At 39.7% G+C, this 20,093-nt stretch overlaps 1 protein-coding gene across 1 annotated transcript; it reads right to left on the reverse strand.

Moving 5' to 3' along the window:
• Positions 1 to 1,231: 1,231 nt before the first annotated feature.
• SLC27A2 (solute carrier family 27 member 2) lies at positions 1,232 to 19,032 on the reverse strand. The gene is given in 13 exon segments (XM_065641930.1): positions 1,232 to 1,408; positions 2,501 to 2,631; positions 4,953 to 5,050; positions 5,653 to 5,851; positions 7,320 to 7,410; positions 7,761 to 7,955; positions 11,014 to 11,138; positions 11,668 to 11,831; positions 13,090 to 13,294; positions 15,447 to 15,628; positions 15,630 to 16,086; positions 16,550 to 16,957; positions 18,993 to 19,032. Coding segments are annotated over 13 exon segments (2,472 nt in total).
• Between the last annotated feature and the right edge of the window lie 1,061 nt (positions 19,033 to 20,093).

Consider the following 20,093-nt stretch of genomic DNA (forward strand, 5'->3'; position numbering starts at 1 on the left):
AGGAGGCTTTATGCAAGCATGCTGCAAGCACAGTTGCCCTTGCTGAGCATGTGTGGCCTTTCTCAGCATTACCTAAGGTCTGTACATCACATATGCACAACAAAAGTGAGTAGGAATGATATTCCACCCTTTCTTATAAGATATTAACACAAGAAAGGGTCTCTATGCAGCACAGAAACTTATTGCTACAACAGGCAAATGATTTACATATTTTTCAAGAATAATAAAAAAAAATTGTCAGGAGAAAAATCCATTGAAGGCAGCTTTAAATTCAGAGATACCACTGTTGAGTCAGGAAGCATCATGATTTCTAGGAGATTATACTGGGAAAGGACTGCTAGATGCTCGCTTTCTTCATCATAGTCATTTTCAGACACGTACAATCACCCCATCTTGAAGGCAGCGTACTCAGCCAGATGGATCTTCAGTCTAACCCAGTACAACTATTCTCAAGTTACATAAACAAGTCTGGTTAATCAGAACAATTTGGATACCTTCATAAATTAACTGAACTCAGTGTGGTACACCAAGGCATGTGTTAAAAAGAGCAGCAAAATTTGTCCTGCTAACCCCTTCCAGTAAAAACAGATCTATTTTATTCAATTCTGTAATATTATGTGCCTTTTTTTAAATCCCAGGGAAATCTAAGCCACACTTCATTGTGAAGCATCTGGCCTGCCATTACTCCATTTGCACCTGAAGGAAAATACATCTTAGTTCTTATTAATTGTTCTTATTCTTTGTTTGTATTCTTTGGTGCATGAAAAATAAGAGGGCGTCTCTGCTGCAATGGATAAAAGTTAATGTAAGCATCTAATACAGACTTTTCTGGTTAGTTCATTTGAGACAACTATAAGTTCTATTTTAATGAGTTTTGTGGTTTGATTCAGGAGTGTAATTTTTACTAATGCAGTGGATCACCCTTTAATATGAATATAAATGTATTTGCATAAAGACATCTTACATTGTACCGATTTTCACATGCTTAGGTGCATGGTCTTAACATTCACAGCATTAACAATACATCCACACACAGCAGGAATGAAGGAGAGGAGAAGCCAGGCTAAGATACAAAGCAGAGTTGGAGAAGTTCTGCCTTATCAAAACAATCTCACATTTACACTTAATTTCAGATACTGATAGCTGCTAATATTAATAAATAGGATTTCCTGGCAAGGTATAATAACAGATGCTTTAAAATCTGAATATTATACAGATTTTTTGATGTGCCTTACAATCTCAAGTCATGATTTTTTACTGAGTTATAAATGTCCTGGGTCATTTGTACATACAGTCTTTCTTCATCATCCAGGAAATACAGGCAATCTTTGATGACTGCTGGATTGAAACCGTCCTCCACTAGTTGTACTTTATGGTACTTAAAAGTTGCTGTAAGTTCAATGGCACTCTACAAAACAAAATCAGATCTCTACTAATCAATGTCAGCATGTAATTGTGTGAAATAGATTAGATTTCCTAAATTTAAAGGAATCATATTTAAAGGAAATCCATACAGCACAGAAGTTGAAGCCTTACTAATAGAGGCCTAAACTATCTGTATTCATCAGATAATAACTGGACTGTGGAATGTGTGGACCAGGAATTACTCTGAATGTAAGGAGTGCTGTGGCCACAGAAACATAATTGAAAGTCTTACATTACCAATCTTTAAATGAGGCAGGAAAATACTAGTTTTCAGCTTTCAGTCAGCATCAAGGGTTTTATCCGGAAAACAATTATGTTCTCAGATGCAGAATTTTTCTCAGAAGAGTACAGAAAATGGCAGTTGGAGACTAGGCAAGACTCGCTGTACTTTACATAGGATGGCAAGACAAACCACTGCCTTGATGGGTCAGCTGTTTTGTTTGTATAACTCGAAAGTTTAAAGATTGATTAAGTAATTAGGCATGCCAGTATCTCTATGTTAGTCCTCTTGAATCACCTCAGTAAATACGCGTCCTTTCTCAAGCAACATTTATTTTAAATAAATAACTTGAGAAGTACAGTAAAAGTTACATTCTTGCAACATTTTCCTAATTCAAGTTAAACTTCAGTTTACAATTTGGCTATTTATTTACTGGTAGGATAAAAATCTAAGGCCTCCCTTGCAAAAGACAGCTCTCTTGCAAGCTTTTGTGTGGGGATCTTCATTTTGCACAGAACAGTCTGTAGAGGGAGCTACAGTAAACTGAGAACACAGCTGTGTTACTGGGCTGAAGAAATCCAACAGGAAATGTATTTTCCACTAAGAAATCTTCCTGATTTTATATGCTAAAATGTGCCAGGTACCCTTTAACTGCTCACGCAACTTGTTGTTTTTCAGGCTGAAATATCTGGGCGCAGTTCCACTTTCATATGGGTAAATGAGAAGAGCAAGTGAGAGACAAAAAAGCCTTGTTGAGAATTGCTGGAGTAACTAGAAGTGCATAGTCCTCAGAGAAAAGTGTGAAAACACAATGCAGATGGACATACTAAAGGCTACTTAGCAACAGTGATTTACCTTAATCCTTATAAAACGAGGTCTCGCGTAGTTTGGAAGGTGAGTGTTAACATGTCTGTAAGTACTTTCTCCATTAAATTCACAGTTTTCCTTTAGTCGAATACATGCCATTCCTGTTCTGCCTTCATGACCTGAAGGAATAATGACAGCAAATAACTTGTCATTCATATATAAATTTGAAATTAAGGCTAACCTCCTTTTTTTTTTTTTTCTTTCTCCTCTAAGTGAACCTCCCTTTGAAGCCACTTTAGAAACTATTAACCTATTTTTCCTTTAGACATCTAAGTGATCAGATTTTCTTAAGGCTTCTTCATGCTATTAATAGATGCCAACCTCTTCTGAAAGCCTGCCATCAGTATGAGAGATGGCAGACATTTTGAAAATCACCCTTCTTTCCAAAGTCTTTGGAAAGCCTTTGGAAAATCAAGTCTCAGTACTCTGAGGCAGAAGTCTGCCTGCAGCAGCATTTAACTGTGTGGGTTAATTTACTTTACAATATACCGTGGTAAATATGCTTGTACTTGTGCCGACAAGCTCAGCCATGCAGAAAGAGGACTGAAAGGACTAAGACCCAGTTTGCCATTGTTTGTTCCCTTATGAACGATTAACTAAGTGCTGCAAAAATCCAAGTACTTCAGATGTTTTACTTGTTTAACTACACACTGAGGGGGCCGCTTCGCTCCCCTTCTGGTGGCTGAAGGATGGCACACCATTTAAACACAAACCTTTTGGTGTTCCTTCTGTTTTCTGGGATTACAGGTAATGCAAGAAGAAATAAGTAATATTCTTATACAAAGTTTTACATTAGAACCATATGAACACTTTCACAGAATTGCGTACAGGAGGAAATGAAAATGGAAAGTACTGTCTAATGCTTAAAGAAAAGTAGAGAACAAGCATATCTAATTTAAGATTCTTTAGTTTCTTTAGAGTCTTGTTTCTGTTTGCCTTTAACACTATGTGTTGATGACACCTGGCATTCCAATTTGTTTATTCAACATCTAGACCATTGAATTAATGAGTTCTCAAGCGATGTATACTATCACCCCCTGCTACATTACTAAAGTACAAATATTCCCATGCCATGTAAAACAGAAAATACATAATCCACCCAGTTCCTATACAAACGTAAGGTGAGAACCAGTTTGAACAATACTTTTTTTCCATAAAGTTTTTTCATAATTAGGTATTAACACCTCTTCTATATGGTTTTACAAGAGCACTGAGAAGAAGAGCGTATCTTCCTCATCTCCTAGATTGTAATCTGAGAAATACATAAAGAATTCTAGACCATTTACATTGATACTTTTCTTTTGAAATGTCTCCTAGGGCAGCCATGTGTTCACCCCTACCACAAAGCAACTGAAAACGAGAATGATTTAAACAGAGAGGCTTTACTTTTAGATCAATAGGTGCAGCACAAACAAACATGATTAATAAAAAGTTTATTGATTTGAATTAAATTCACTGTTCTAAAAGATCATCTTTGTTTATAAACAGCCTTGTTATTTTAGCCTCAGAAACATCAGGCATTTCTATTCTCCTGTCATACTCTAAGGGCATGCAATGTATTATACCACCTAGTCTAAACTGCATGTGCAATGCAATACTAAGGATTTCAATCTAATCGGTTTTGTCTGATTTCAGATCCCTACATTCCACTGTAAGAATGGGTTCCATTTTAACTGTCCATCAGAACGCAAATACAGTGAGGAGCTAGATGGGAGTTCTGTTGATCTTGGGTGAGAAACATGGACAGGAAGGTACCTCAAAAATATAGAAGACAAGAAAGCAGAATAAAGCTATCTGCTCCCTTTTTTGTCTTCCGGTACATCTGGGAATCTGCCTTTAGCAGCAGTGCCTCTCGATTTTTTTTGTTTTTTTTTTTTAAAAGCTGCCATAAACACTTATAGAGTTTATAAATAAAGTTCAAAGATTTCACACAATTTTGAGGAGTAGAAAAAAGGCAGTAAACAGGTCAGAACTTCCTGCATCCCTTCAAATTGTTAAAGATAGCTGAAAAAGGAAGGGATCAATTTCTTAATTGACATTCTTATTCTAGAAATTGAAGTCTATTTTGTTTGTCTCACTCTATAGTAATTACAGAGCTATATTCCTGTAAAAAATACAAGTATTCATATCCGTGAATCTTAATCTCAAATGTTCTTCCATTCTCCTGTTAGTATTCTTGTCACACTATGTTAATATAAGTTTTGACTTTTTTTTTTTTTTAAGCTGATTAATATTGCAAACATTTATATGATGTTAAGTTCAGTTTTTACCTTTGGGAACTCTTATGCAGTATCCATTTAAATGATGTAATGTATCAAATGTAGCTTACAAAAAATAAGTTGAATTAGGGCTACCTATACTCTGCAGTTCAGTATACTGGTATTTTGTTAATATATTAAAAAATTCTTTTGTTGAAATAGTTCACGTATTTCACTCATACCTGGAACAGATACTCCATATACAATAACTTCTTGAATGCAGTCCATCTGTCCTAAAATATCTGCAACTTCCATTGTAGAAACATTTTCCCCTTTCCACCTGGAAAATAAGCAGCCAATAGTCATTTCTATGTCTATTACACATAGTGATCTCCAGTGTTTTAATGTCTGACTTTACCAGGAGCTGAGCATCAAGGTTGAGATCAGAAAGCACTTTTACACTAGAATTAGAACTTGTTATCAGAAGTAGAGAAAAACATGTTGCAAAATTCAACAATGCATTCCAGATTATTCAAATCTCAGAAGAATTTAAAACACTTAATCATGCTTAAGAGGGCTCTAAACAAACCAACCCCCTAACTATTGCCTTACGTTCCATCCTAGGCTCTATGCTGCCTGAGTTTTAAAAGTATAGTGAACGTGAAACTGCAATTTCTTTTGTCCTATGAATGTGCCTGGTTTCTGACTGTTCAAAAGAGCATTCATTTCTCACCCCGAACTGAACCTCTTGTTGGCTCTGTATGTAATTATGAACACAACTGATAAAAGACAACAGTGGAGGTGACTTGGAGTCCTCTCTTCTTTGGACTGAAGTCAAAGAAATTCCTCTCATCAGTCAGCAGGAAATACTGGATATGAATTCAAACCTGAGAATGAGTCAGAATCTTCTCTTGTGACAAGCATTTAAATAAATAAACTAACCGGAATGTATCTCCAGTTCTATCATGGAAATAAATGAAGTTATCATTGTCGATCACTAAAAGGTCACCACTATTAAAATATAAATCCCCTTTTTGGAAGACATCTCTTAATTGCTTCTTCTCTGTTTGCTGTTTTGCTCCTGCATAGCCACTAAACGGTGCATATTGGGTGATTTTGCAGATCAGTAGTCCAGGTTTACCTATGAAGAGGAAAAATGTGTTTAAAAAGCAAAGTGTAAATTGCCAAAAAATTACTAATTTTCATTACATCAGTGAAGTTTGCAGATGTTATAGAGTTATTTGAGAATTTTATCATAATCATCATCTTTTAAAATAACTTGTGGAGGTACAGACTGAGTTTCACCTTGTCCTCTCAGTTCATTAGCCCTCTAAAATGACAGTGGTTAATACAATTTATCACCTGCTTGTATTAAAGCAGCAGAACAGAATCTCTGAGGTCTTGTCTGGTAAGTGGAAAATAGTTGCCCAGTTTCTCTCAACAGCTTCATAAACCTCAGTTTAGAACACCTGATTCAACAGGAGCTGTGTCGACAAAGGAAACCTACACGTGGCATCAGGCATGACTTTAGACGGCTTACATAGTACGGGCTACTTGCATGTAACTCAGTGGGTGGGAGGCAGCCTTACCCCTCAAACAAAGGGGTTCACGTTCTAAAGCCAGTAATTTATGAAGGTGAGCAGGAACACCTATATGTTTATGTAAATTGGAACTCAACCCCATGTTATATAGAGCTCTGCATGGATGTTACACACTGGAGTGAATTTTATCTCCATACAAAATAAATTACAGTCTGTCCCCATCAAGCCTGGGCTTTTACATTTTTTCATGGGTTTTTCTCTTACATTGCAGATATTTTCCACATATCTGCAGTTCAGCAACTTAAACACTGGGTGCATTTATATAAATATGGAATATACGTGTGCACCTCCCTCCTCGTGCGAACTCAAGAGACTGCGTAGGGAGAGTGGGCGTAGGAGAGTATGCCTATGGGGCAGACACTCTTAATATAACTGGTATATTCCTGAGCAATGAGAATTTCACACCTGTTCTCTTACGCACAGAGAAGGGGAGCATTTCTGTCCTCACTCACAGTAATGATGACACATGTAATGGAATGCAACAAACTCAAAAAGTATCACACGTATCTGTTTAAACACAGGTTTGCCTGTGCCAGTATATAAACCTCTTCTATGAAAACTGATATTAAGATATATTATAAAAAGTATTTTCAGATGTGCTTTCTCTGTTGCCAATGGCAAAAAGTTTCAGCCACTTCTGGAAAAGAGAACTTTTTGTTTTGCCAGTGTTTCGTTAGTGGCTTGTTAAATACAGACTCTAAGCAGAATTAAATAGCTCCTGCTGAAAGGCAAGATCTGTACTCAAAAATGTTAGCATGTCCATTATTAAAAATAGACAAGATATTAAAATCCAAGTATAGAGATGCTGCATTCCCCACTGTACTTTACCTTTCTCTTAAGCTGTATTACAATATTATGTGATTTGTTACGTATTTTTTAACTTGTTTTTAAAACCCTGGCTTACTCAATGGCAGTTCTCAGCATCTTTCCAGATAGAAGTGATGCAAAGAGATGTAATTTTTAAAAGTAAATACCTTTTTGAATTTTTTAAAGGAATTAAGTTTTTACCTTTGGGAACTCTTATGCAGTATCCATTTTCATCTCGGACTGGTTCATCATTCTCTACGTCATATTTAATCAGTTCATAGCGTAATATTTTCTAGTGAAAATTTGCAAAATGTACACACATATGAATATTCAATCTTTGAAAAACATTTTCAGAATTATACTACGTAGTCAGTTTTCTATTTAACGGAGCCAAATACATCATGCTTCAATTGGATGCGCTGAGTCTAAATGTCCCTTTGCCTGAACTAGTGAGCGGTATCTGTGATATCTGGCATGGGCAGCTGCAGACTGTACCTGGAGAGAATCTTCTCCCTGAACGAATTCATAGCTGGGCCTTGTGTTCTTCCCGACTTGTCATACAAGTGGCCTGGAGTATGCCCTTGGCAATACACCAAACTTCACCAAGAAAGAAAAAATGCCAGGTTTTGTTGTTATTCTTACCTTCTGCAGGTAGTTTACTCTTCCCACTGCACCAATTTTTCCAGTGTAATTAACAAAAGAAATGTTTCCTTCAGTTGATGCCTAAAACTCCAAAATACTAATATTTCCAAATCTTCTGATAAATTCCCTCCAAACATCAGCCCTTATTCCATTTCCTATGGCAAGTCTGACTCTGTGATCCTGATCATTGTTTCTCTAGAAACAAGAAACAGTCACGAATTCACTTTTCTGCTGAGTGGAAAACTCCTTCTGGCAAACTCTGAAGGAAACTCTAGTCTAAAAGTACTGAGCATATTCTAAAGCAAAATGTATGCAAACATCATTACAGTTAAGCTTATGATTTTGATGTGGAAAAGACAAAGAAATAACTGAGCAAGTTAGGCTATCTATCTAATTGTAGTTAGTCGTTAACTTGATTTGGATGGAGACAGGAACAAATAATTCTACTCAGACAGCCAGAATGAAACTCAGGCACCATGCTAAACTATTTTTTTTCAAGCCTTGTGATGACTATCTGCAGAAGAGTGTAATTTACCCTGAACTCAGTAAAACGTTTGCAGGATTTTAAATGGTCTTTGGGTAGAAAGGAAATCCCTTCTGCCATTCTAAATGCAGGATTTAGCCTGCTAAAAATTCTATTACCACATTTCATGTAACTTTTAATAGTGCTATTAGATCTTTCTGTTTACACAGTAAAGTAACAAACACATAGTGAGGATGGCAGTCCAGTTATGCCTTCTATGTTCATATTTATCCTTAAGAATAGAAGTACTGAACTGGGTCAGACACTTGTAATTCATAAACATATCTAATGTGCTAATGAGTAACAATAGCCTGAGAGAATTTTAGCAAAATATGGAAAGACTCTTTTCTCCCACTTCCTGCCTTTGTCTCCAACTGTTTCTTTTATTATATATAATAATTAATATATTAATAATATATATTAATATATGATAACATAATACATTATATCTATCATAATTTAATGGTGTTTTAAGGCACAAAGAGTCTTTTAAAATATATATTTACTTCTTAACTTGGAATACTTTGTTGAAAGAATTAGACTGTTCCATAAGCGACTGACTGGAATATGCATTTGTGCAGAATAAATATACTGGCTCTATGTCTTCAGGAAATACAGTGCAGAGGGCAATGCAGTAGATGGTAGGAGGAGAAGATGGGCATGGAAGACAGGAATTGCAAAATGCTCTTTCAAGGAGTGATTCTATAGAGAAATCTGGCCATTGAGACAAACATGTTATTCATCTCACAGTGTCATATTCCCCAAAAGACCAAAAAATGCTGCAATGAAATGGCTACAATTTTTAAATACTGTAAAACTTTATTTTTTACTTCAGTCACATCACTCCTGGATTATTATTGCTCTGCAGAATAGTCTAAAAATGGATGATTCAATTTAATCTAAAGAAGTACATTAATATATAGTCCTCTCTGTGATACTGAGAGATCTGCCATTAACATGTTAGCACAGAACCAAGCTTAAAATAGAACAATGAAATCTGCTGAAATTCTGCAGTGTCTAAATGACTAACTGTTAATGAAAGGAGGAAGGAAGGGCATAACAATTCACCCTTAAAGTGATTTCTATAATACTTGGACTGATCATTTGTTCTGAAATTACTATATAAGTTAGATGGAAATATAATCAGAAAGACAACTGTGACACATACCGAGTTTTTTCCTTCTGTGGATATGTAAAGGAAAGAAATGATAGTCTAGATAAAAGTTACTAACACAATAAGGAAGTTGAATAATGACATGGCATTGGCCAAGACAGATGACACCCTACGTCAATGTGAATCTTGCTTATACTGCGAGTTTCTCATGGAAAAGACTGTGTCTCTGTTACATCTGCAACAACAGGCCAAGCCCTCTTGGCACCAGGACAGTTTAAGTAATAATATCTATTTGTTCAAGTTCTTGCATTCTTAAACGTTAATCCCATCTTCCTGGGAGACTTGTGCACTCAAAGTAGCATGCATATGGGTACATGGGTTCAGATAATAAGCTTATAAACCTTGCTTGTGTAAAAGTGTTTTCTACACTGGTGTTGAGTTCCATGTGCTAAGTAAACAAAAATCCTTATATTAAATAATGAAAGTCTTTCTTAAAATCTGACCTTTGTAGATAAGCAGCCACCAATAACGAGTAATCTGTCAAACAGCCTCAAATACCGCAGGATAGACATATAACTTATCACCACCCTTAATTGCATGTTTCAAATGCCCAGTTTCTTTAACTCAGTTTAAATCTCCTCCACCCACACTTCTGGATGAAGACTAGTGGCCTAACTCAGAAGACAAGTCTTCTGATTATTATAAAAGTTTATTTTATTAACTGCTCATTTTGGGCTAACAACTTGCGAAGAAATAATACAAAGCATAGCATAATCTTGCTTAGGTACCTAATTCCTGAGGAATTCTACTGATTTTCAGTGAAGATTTTTCATATCTCTGTAACTGACATCAGAATGACATCTCTGCATATTTGGTATTTTGCATACATACATAAATTACAAAGAAACTGTGGACCTGATTCTCTGTTCTGGTTTATGGTTATCAAATGGTGCTACGGAGACTGATTGATACCACCTTTGCTCTCACTAAATTCTAATTGCTGTTCATTAGGCCTAGCTCTGTGAAAGTCATTTTATGCAAACACACTTTTGAAATTAAGGATTAACCAATATGATTGCAGGGATCTCAGCAGTAAAGTGCCTCAGAATAGGTACCCTATGAGGACAGTGCATTAAGTGTATCTTCAGAGAGGGCACTCTTTAAATCATCACATTAACACTTTCACCTGGGGATCACTTGACTACCATACGTTAGGACACTGAGCTACAAAAACCACGTAACTCCCACTTCCCAAATGTGAAATGGCACAGTTCCACTGGTTCCCAGAGAACTCATTTCTGCTTTGCAGCTGGAGTGCTGATACATGGTAAGTTTTCTCTACCCATTTTAACAGAATGCCAATTAATGGATTGCCATTGTTCCACTATTCAAAATAATGACTAATTCAAGCCAAAAGCTCCTTTTTTTTTTTTTTCTTTTCTCCTTGAAAAATGTTCATGTTAGTATGCAATGAGATTATAGACCTCATTAGGGGAAGGTTTTCATTGTTTTGTTTTGGTGTTTGTTTTTTCTCTTTATGGTTAGATTTTTAAGCATAATATAATCAATATTCCCAGTAATTTAATTAGCCAAAATAGAAAGGCAGTTAATGTTACCTGTGGCACACTGCACAGATACCGAAGCACTTCCCCAATATACTGTATCACTGTTACATTATATTTCCTGCAATCATCCCAGAACTGGCTTGCTGAAAATCTGGCACGCAAAACAATAGTTGCACCTGTGAGAAAAGAAGTAAAACAAATAACAGAAGGAACAATGCTTATTATGTCTTAAGATTGAATAGAATTTATTAGCACAATATTGTACAAAACTTAAAGAATTAGGGTTATATAGCTTTTGGAAATACTCTTCCTAAAACATATTGAAATACAATCCCTGCTCAATAACCAATTTAACCTCTATTTCTATTCATCAAGAAGTTAAAGGCTATTATTGTGGGTGAAACTCTGTACTAATTTACTCTAAAACTGTGCAAAGAGCTGTCATGTAGGATAGGATATATTCTGTTTGTCCAGGTGATAAAATAAAATTTGTACAGGGTGAAAATCTGTGCAAGATATACAAAGATGACAAAGAAATGAGATTGTCTCTTGACTTATGGAGTTTCTGGTAACAGAGACATACATAGCCAAGTATTTCAGCTCAAAGTTTGGCAGCTAAGAAAAGGTTTACTGTATCTGCGATCGTATCTGTGCGTGAATTCTGCACAGGAGCATGTTCGTTCTTACTAGTCGAGTGCACGGTACCTTTCATGATGCACCCATGGACTCCAATGAGGAGGGCAGAGCTGTGATAGAGTGGCAGAGCAGTATATACAGTATCTTCTGAGGTAACACTGCCAGCATCGAACAAACCACAGGCTAGCATTATGCGTTCGTGGTTAATCACTGCAGCCTTGGGAAGACCTGTTTAAAGTCAAGCAAAACTGTGTGTAACTTCACTTGAACAATAAACACAGTAAGACCAGTTGGTTTCACAAGGGCTTAAGAAAATATTTTCTCTCCTTCACTGATGCAAGTAATAGTTCCAGAGTTCAGGGAGGTATGCAGCTTCTGGCTATGCAACGTGCTTGATTTTAGCCTTAGTGGGGATATGTCTTCCCACATGTAACTTTGGGTGATTGCCCCCTGCTAAGTACCCAATTTCCCAATCCTATAGGAATAACAAGTACCTAGAGAATGAGGAAATTGGATTTGAAGAATCTAGCATGCTGAGCAAGGGGAATGGAAATGCTAAAACAAGAGGTTAATCTCTGATCTTGCATCTCCCCTGGAATTAGGTATCTCCTCACAGCTCTGAATCATCCTAGATGAAACTGGAATTCATACTACATAACCTCTTCATTTCCCATCAGATACAGTTGAACTGATTACTTGCTGAAACTGATGCTAGAAGACAAAATGATGGTAGTGCTTCCCTATTGTGTAAGAACAGAGATGTTAGAGCCCTTAACAAGAATGAAGGACACCTGAGTTATTTGCCTTCTGCAGCCCCAATAGGATTCAAATTTGTACGTCCTCCCAGGAGAGTTCCTGTCCTAAGAGGCTCGAAGAATTAACTGCTGTAAAGCTATATCCTGCTCTTCCTAATGAAGCTATAGGTCTGAGTGCCTGCAGGCATTGTCTTCATCCTTGTCACCCAGTTTCTGCTGCGGCTACGTGCTCTTAACGCTAGATGCCTTTATGGAGGGTAGGTTGCAGCTCCTATACCAGCTGCAGCTCTGCACAGTGGCCATGACTAGCTGTATTTTGAGCTACCCTCACTCTTTTTGGTACTCTGACACCCAAAAATTTAATGGCCAGCATTGAGAGTTCATGATCCAGAGATACTGAGTATAAGGTGGGTGCCTAAGACACATAGCTCGGCCAGCAGTGTCTCCAGGGATACGGGATAGCAGATGTCTAGTGACCTTGCTGGCATAAAACTTGTATGTTTAATTGGCTTTTACTTCAGTTTCTGCACCCAGATTTAGTGCTTAAAGTCAGCCTATATTCTACATGCTTTTTGGTTTTAGATACAGATACCAAAATTTCCATTTCCCAAGGGAGAAATGAATGAGAGTAGGAATTAATGTGAAATAACAGATTCTCTTTCCTTACTAAAAAACCACTATGTCAGGAGGAATGTGTGGCCTTCCATATAGTTTTTGTGAATTTACGTTCCCTGTAGTACCAGAAGTATAGATGTACAGGGCAGGCGTTTTCAAGGTTATGTCGGATCTCCAAGACAACGGAGTAGGCTCATCTGAAGCAGCATCTACTTTATCAAGAAAGCTCTCAACTCCTTCTGTAGCAGATGTCTTGCTTAAGTAATATACTTTAGCGTTTTCTTTTTTCAAGAATGGCAGTATTTCTTCAACAGATTCCTTTAATTCTTGAAGAGGAAAGAAAAAAAAGTATTATAAGAAAGTTCTGTACTATTCTGTGAGGTATACTATCAGCGCATCAACTTTGGCTTGGCAGCTTTCATGTTTAGCTGCTGTTGGAGCCTTCCACTTTTACATGAATAGACAATCCACAGAATTTAAAATGAATCCTCAACACCACTTTCACAGAAACACTGTAAGGTAAAACTTTCCATAACATGTAATTTATTTTTTACCACTTCTATTTTATTTCAAAGTGAAAAATAAATTAAGTATTACTAAATCAACAAATATCTGGGGCAATTTAATACTAAAACCTAAATCTGTTACTGGAAATTATATCTCCAAGCTAATTGACTAGATAAAGCCAAGATCCACATCAAAAGTTTGTCTCAATTGCACTAAAGCAATAACTTTATTAAAAGCATTACCTTTTCAAGTCTGGCAGACTCTGGAACTCCCCATCAAACAATTCTGTACTTCTGCTGTAACTTTGGTCCCAAAAACATCCTGGGATTACCATGGGTGCCCTTTAGCCACTGAGCTACTCACAAAAATCTACTGAAGGCTTATTTTAGTGAACAGATAAGACCTCAAAATGTCAGCACAGCCTGGCCTGTCCTCCATCCCACCTGTGCCTTCCAGCACTGCACAGATGCTGGTCTGCACAGAGTAAAGCTGGGTGGGAAGAGAGTTCTGCTCCTTGGACACTATCAGGCAGGAAGGAGATAAAATAAGGCCTTTTATGCAAGTATCTAATGAGCAGGCACCTTAGAGATAAATAACCCCCAGTAAACTTTCACTGAGATAAATAACCCCTCAATAACCTTTGAAATCCATATTTTATGGTAGGCATAAGTAACTTCAATGACATATAAACTACATCAATGAAATCAGCATATTTATTTTCAGAAACTTATCTGTACAAGCACACAGACAGTATCTCATGTAAAGGTACGTTCTGATGAGACAGTATTTTTTTCCTACATGGAGCAGCAAGATAATAAAGGATGAAACTTGATAAGGACAGAGAGAATCAAGGTCCAACAGAAAAGACCTAGACTTCTTTCCTCTTCTGATGTCCAGCAATCACTAGTGGAGTCAAGCATGTAGTAAATTTTTATTAATAAAGCTCATTTTTTTTCCTTTTCTTTGCCTTAGAGCTGGAGACTTTTAGAAAATGTGGGGCAAGTATGCTATAGAGAAGGAAAAATACATTTCCTATGCCACACAATAGCCTTTCCCACATATGCTAATAACTCAAATGCTTATTAGACAGTTCAGAGACTGCACGGAATTTATTCTTAGTGAGGCAGAAGTTTATCACAAAAGGAGAAAATTTCATTTGGACTCTTAAGGTTTTGGGTCATAGAAAATATTTGTTACATACAATAGATGAATGAATTCAACTATCTCTAGAGTATATATTAATGAAGAAGTTGTCAACTCTAGGCAGATAAAGAGTATCTTTTGACTGCCCATATGGTGAGTCACTCATACTGTATGTATGTACATACATACAAATATATATGAAGGACTGGGCATGAAGCAAGGTCTCTGTATGGAACACAATGCAGCTGTCCATTTAAAACATACTAGTATGTCAAACTCTCTTATACAGAAAAGGGACATGGTTTGTCTACATGGGTTCATGCCTTTTTCTTTTAGCTGAAACCTGACAAAAGCATTTATATAGACTGCAACCAGCTTCATGTGTCTAAGTCGCTGTCCAGCTGCAGCAAGACAATTCTTCTACATTACCTTGTTTATTTCTAATGTCGACGTTTGTGTGAACAGAACTGTGAATAAACTCTGTTGTTTATGATCGAGGGCTATTTTATTTCTAGGTCTTTGTTACCCTTATCAAATAGCTAACGAGGTATCAGAAGAGGTCAATGCCCACGTCTTGTGCATGAGCTGAAAATGAAAACACAGTGCAAAATATTTTGAAACCTTTTCCTTTCAGCGAGTTTGACGCAACTCCCCAAATTCACCTTTAGAGGGCGGGACACAATCAGAAAACGTGTCCTCCCGCTCCGCCCGCCCCCGGCGCCCCCCGGGAGAGGCCCGAGGGGGAGAACGCGGCGCTGCCTCCCCGGCAAGCCCGGCCAGGAGCCCCGTCACCGCGGCGGCTCCGCTCCGGGCCGGTGCTTCGCTCACCTGGGGCCGCCAGCAGCACGGTGGCCGCGCTGCTCTGGAAGCAGCGCAGCAAGGACGCGGCCCTGATGCTGGGGTTGAGACAAGCCGCGGCGCAGCCCAGCTTGGCGCAGCCCGGCCAGACCCACACGTAGGCGGGCCGGTTGCCCGTGAACAGCGCCAGGCAGCCGCCCGCCCGCAGCCCCGCGCAGCGCCCGCGCCGCCTGGCTGCTCCGCCGCTCCACCTGCTCGTAGGTGGCCACCTCGTCCCCGAAGAGCAGCAGCGGCTTGTGCGGCGCCCGCCGCGCCAAGACGTCCAGGAAGGTGGCGGCGGGACGGCGGGCACCGGCTCCCCGCACCCTCCTCACTGCCCGCGCCATCGTCAGGGCGAAGCGCAGGTCCTGCAGGAAGTAGGGCCGGGCGCGGCGCGGCAGCAGCGGCAGGAGCAGCGGCAGGAGCAGCAGCCCCGCGGCGCGCAGCGCGGCGCACAGTGCGCGCGCGGCATCCCGCTGCGCCTCGCGCCGGGACGGGTGGAACGACCAACGGCCGCGCCTCGCGCTCGGGAAGGGACGGGGCGAACCAACGGTCGCGCCTCGCGCCCGGCGAGGGGGAACCAACGGCCGCGCTCGCGCCCGGGGCGGGAAGGACCAGCGGCCGCGCCCGCCTCCTCACAGAATCACAGGATGTCAGGGATTGGAAGGGACCTCAAAAGCTCATCCAGTCCAATCCCCCCGCCGGAGCAGGAACACCCAGAAGAGGTTACAAAGGAAGGAGTCCAGGCGGGTTTGAATGTCTCCGGAGAAGGAGACTCCACAACCTTCCTGGGCAGCCTGTTCCAGGCTCTGTCACCCTCACTGAGAAGAAGTTTCTTCTCAAATTTAAGTGGAACCTCTTGTGTTCCAGTTTGAACCCATTACCCCTTGTCTTACCGTTGGTTGTCACTGAGAAGAGCCTGGCTCCATCCTCGTGACACCCACCCTTTACATATTTATAAACGTTAATGAGGTCACCCCTCAGTCTCCTCCAAGCTAAAGAGCCCCAGCTCCCTCAGCCTTTCCTCATAAGGGAGATGCTCTACGCCCTTAATCATATTTGTGGAGGACCAGCGGCCGCGCCCGCCCCCTCACAGCCCCAGGGTGGCAGGCTGCCGCCTGAGCCCACAGGCTCCAGTTCCTCCCAGGCTCCAGTGCCCCCGGATAGTTGTCTAATTTGGTGGCAGTCGCTCCCCGCTGTAATTAGAGGCCCTGCTTGCTGGCCGCTGCAGGGGATGGAAGTGCAGCAGGTGGTGCATGATAAGGTGGTTGCAGCCTTGCGGGTGCTGGCGGGCTCCCTGCGTGCCGTGCTGGACGCTGGGCCCAGCGGTGCAGCAGATTCAGGGTCAAGGCTGGCACTTCTCGTTGTGATCAGGACCAGCGAGCTGCCCTGGGGAACGTGTGCCTGTCCTCCTCTTGTGTCAGCCCTGATGCTATTCCTCACTGGGTGGTAAATAGTCCAGTAGGTAAATAGCTGAGCCAACTGAAAATCTGGGGTGTGACCTATTTTTTTTAATTAAAAAAATCCCACATGTATTAGTATTGCAGATGCACAAAAGGAGTTTACAGTCTCAGTTTCTCTGTCTTGCACTTGTCCAAGGCTGAGACACATTAGTTGCTCAGACAACCTTGAAGCAAACTCGAGGAATTTGATCCTTCTGACTGAACCCAGCAACCCAGTGCTTTTCTTGGTGAAGTTTAAACAGCCATTACTGTGAATAAGGACTACTTTTTCTTTCTTTCTTTTTTTTTTTTTTAATTAATTTCATATTTTGCTAGGTGCCACCAAAGGGGACAGTCTCCTACCCTCTTGTTCACAGTTTTGTACTCCCCTTTATTATCAAATCTAATATTCTCACCATAAGGTGAGTTGATTCAGGTCATTGATCTACCAGGCAACTTTTTTATTCACTGCAGGCTTTGTTTCCCCTGCCAGATAAATTAATTTTGCTGCTAGGTGAGCTGTGGTAGCTCTGATGCAACACAAGTGCTGGATGTTCAAGTGGGGTGGGAGGGAGCAGAGCTGTCCAGTCCATTTAGCTGTGGTCAGACCTCCCAGGCAGCTTCTGCAGTTGAAACTGGACCCAGTGGATTGCAGTGGCTTCCAGACAGGGCTGCCTTTCCTGCTCACACACTCTTCCTCAATGAGCCAGCGTTAGAACTCCTGGGACTGAGTGAGGAGCTGGTTCAGGGAGTTAGCGCAGGTGGAAATTAACTGGTTTATGTCTAGGGTAAATTTCGACTATTATTAGGCTTTAGCATTTGGATGAATTAGAGGATTTTTTACAGTTCTTCTGTAACAGAGCTACTGTTTCAAACTGGTGCCTCAGGTATTTTTTTAATGAGTTATTCCACAGCTATAAAAGCTACAGAATATTTTCAAAAGCTTCTTTATCTGATGGTAACTGCCTGGGAGAAGCACGAGAAATTAATACACCATATTGGCTACATTAACAGCCAGTCTTTCCAAAGCATTGCTGAACCACCATAATTAATTCAGCCTCTTGCTCAGAGAGTGTGGCAATATCGTGCTGTGGTCCTACAATGGGCTTTCTGAAGAAGAGTTTTCCTAGTAACCTTCAGTTACATCTCTGACATTCTTGTATGGGCAGTGGTACTAGTTCTGTGACTTCAGTAGGGAATTGTAATCTGCAGCCTGAGAGCTAAAAGCCTCAGGTTAATTCATCACTAATGTGCCCCAGCAACATTTTGAAGGACCTTTGTCTGCCGCCTTATTCAGGACCAATTTTTGTGAAAAACTTGTAAATTTTCACACAACAAATACTTGTTTTTTCTCTAACATTTACCAAACCCTAGCTACCTATGTCTATAGTGTTCCTTCTGATAGTTTTGATTTAGCACTAAGTTTTGTTTCATTCTCTAAAACAGCACAAAGCAAAGCCCTGTAAGACATTAGTCTGTGCTGCACACTGGGCCATTCTGTTTTTCTTCAGTAATCCCAAGGGGTGAAGGTGTGTTAGTCCATTGCTAGATATTTTGTTTGTTCAAGAATTTCTCATTACTATAGCAATTTTAATAGGTAATTGACTTCTAATTCATATGGTTTTTTTGGTTAATATAGCATGAACTGTGTCACATATGATGTGGCGTGACTTTGAAGTAGCTGGTGCTTTTCTGTTTTTTAAGTTATTTTTGTGAGGGAATTACTAACCTAGGCAGGTTATTTTGTGCTTGACTAATGTTATGGACTGCCATAGTGTATGTTGATATTTTATATCAAACAGATGTCACTTTGGCTATAAATTATAGCGTGTAAGCTTCAGTATTTTTGCTGAACTAAGTATCAATTTAAATATTGTTAGCCTGGGTACAAGGAGTGCTTTTTTACTGACTTAGTTGTTCGCTACGTTTGATAGTTCAGTAAACCTTATTTAATACCTTATCCTTCTTTTTTCCAATTAGCTGCTCCAAACACAGATTTTTTGGAGAGAGCTGGTGGAGCTTCCTGTGACAGGCTGACATTTGTGTAGTGTTACAAGAGGCACGTGTGCTGGAGCTTGTGCTGGAAACTGCCCACCATGGGCAGCCAGCAGTGCTGTCCTGTGCTGGATGTTCATGGGACCGGGCTCTGCAGGAGGCCTCTTGCCAGTGTTTGGCACTGCCCAAGCACCCTTAGGGCCTGCACGGTCAGGCTGTGTGGTGAAAAGATGCTGCTCACAGCTGCTCACTGTGGTTTCAGCGGCTGCTCAGTTAATGAGTTTACGACTTTCCATGTATGTTCCATTTCCATGGTCTGCTCATTTCCAGCTTTCAGTCTCCTAATGTTTTGTGGAAGCCCTTGAAAAACAGATACCTTTCTTTTATAACTCCCTGATAGCTGACATTCGTGGAGCTCGTTCTTTTCTCTGCATCAATATCCTCCTTGGGGGATAGATCAAATTTCAAGGTGGCTGCAGAGGTCACAAGGGAATGTATTTCTTGTTATGTAGAAGTTATGTAGAAGTGATTTTTTCCTACATTATGAGGCTGTAATTTAAACTTATGTAATTAACTTATATGATAAACTTACATACATTTAACCTATATAATGAATGCCTAAGTATTTTGAAATGGAAGCTCCAAAATTAACCATCCAAAATAAATTAATATTTTTAGCAAAGTATTACTAACTTTCCCATTTCTTACTGTTACAACTTGAATCTGAGCTGAATCTTTTTTTCCCGTAAATGATGCAGAGGCATAGTGGGAGGGTTAGTTCCTTGATATTTGCAGGGTACAATGAGCTATCATTATGTGGTGCTAATTATTTGCTTGCTCCAGCCGCTGTGGCAAGCAGTATATAGGTTCCCCTGGATTTCAGCTATGAAATCCTGATTCCTCAATGTTTGCTTATATGCAGCTTTAGACACTAAAATCTGTTTTATTAATAGAAAATATAGTTACTGAAATTTATTCACTACTCTGTTCTTTTCTGTTTCTGTACTCTTCTCTCTCCTTTGCTTTTTTCCTGTTTACCTCTATTTTTCAGTTTTGTAGGGGGTTTGTTGCTATAGTGCTCATTTGCACTATCCACAGAGCAGGAAAGGAAGGAAAAAATAAGGAAAAGCTAAACTTTGTCAGATGCTGTAGAGCTCCTTAGACTTAGGAAAGAGACTTCCACTCCGCAGGTTTAGAGACT

The sequence above is a fragment of the Caloenas nicobarica genome, chromosome 10 (genome assembly GCF_036013445.1).
Source record: "Caloenas nicobarica isolate bCalNic1 chromosome 10, bCalNic1.hap1, whole genome shotgun sequence".
In the NCBI taxonomy this organism is placed as follows: Eukaryota; Metazoa; Chordata; class Aves; order Columbiformes; family Columbidae; genus Caloenas; species Caloenas nicobarica.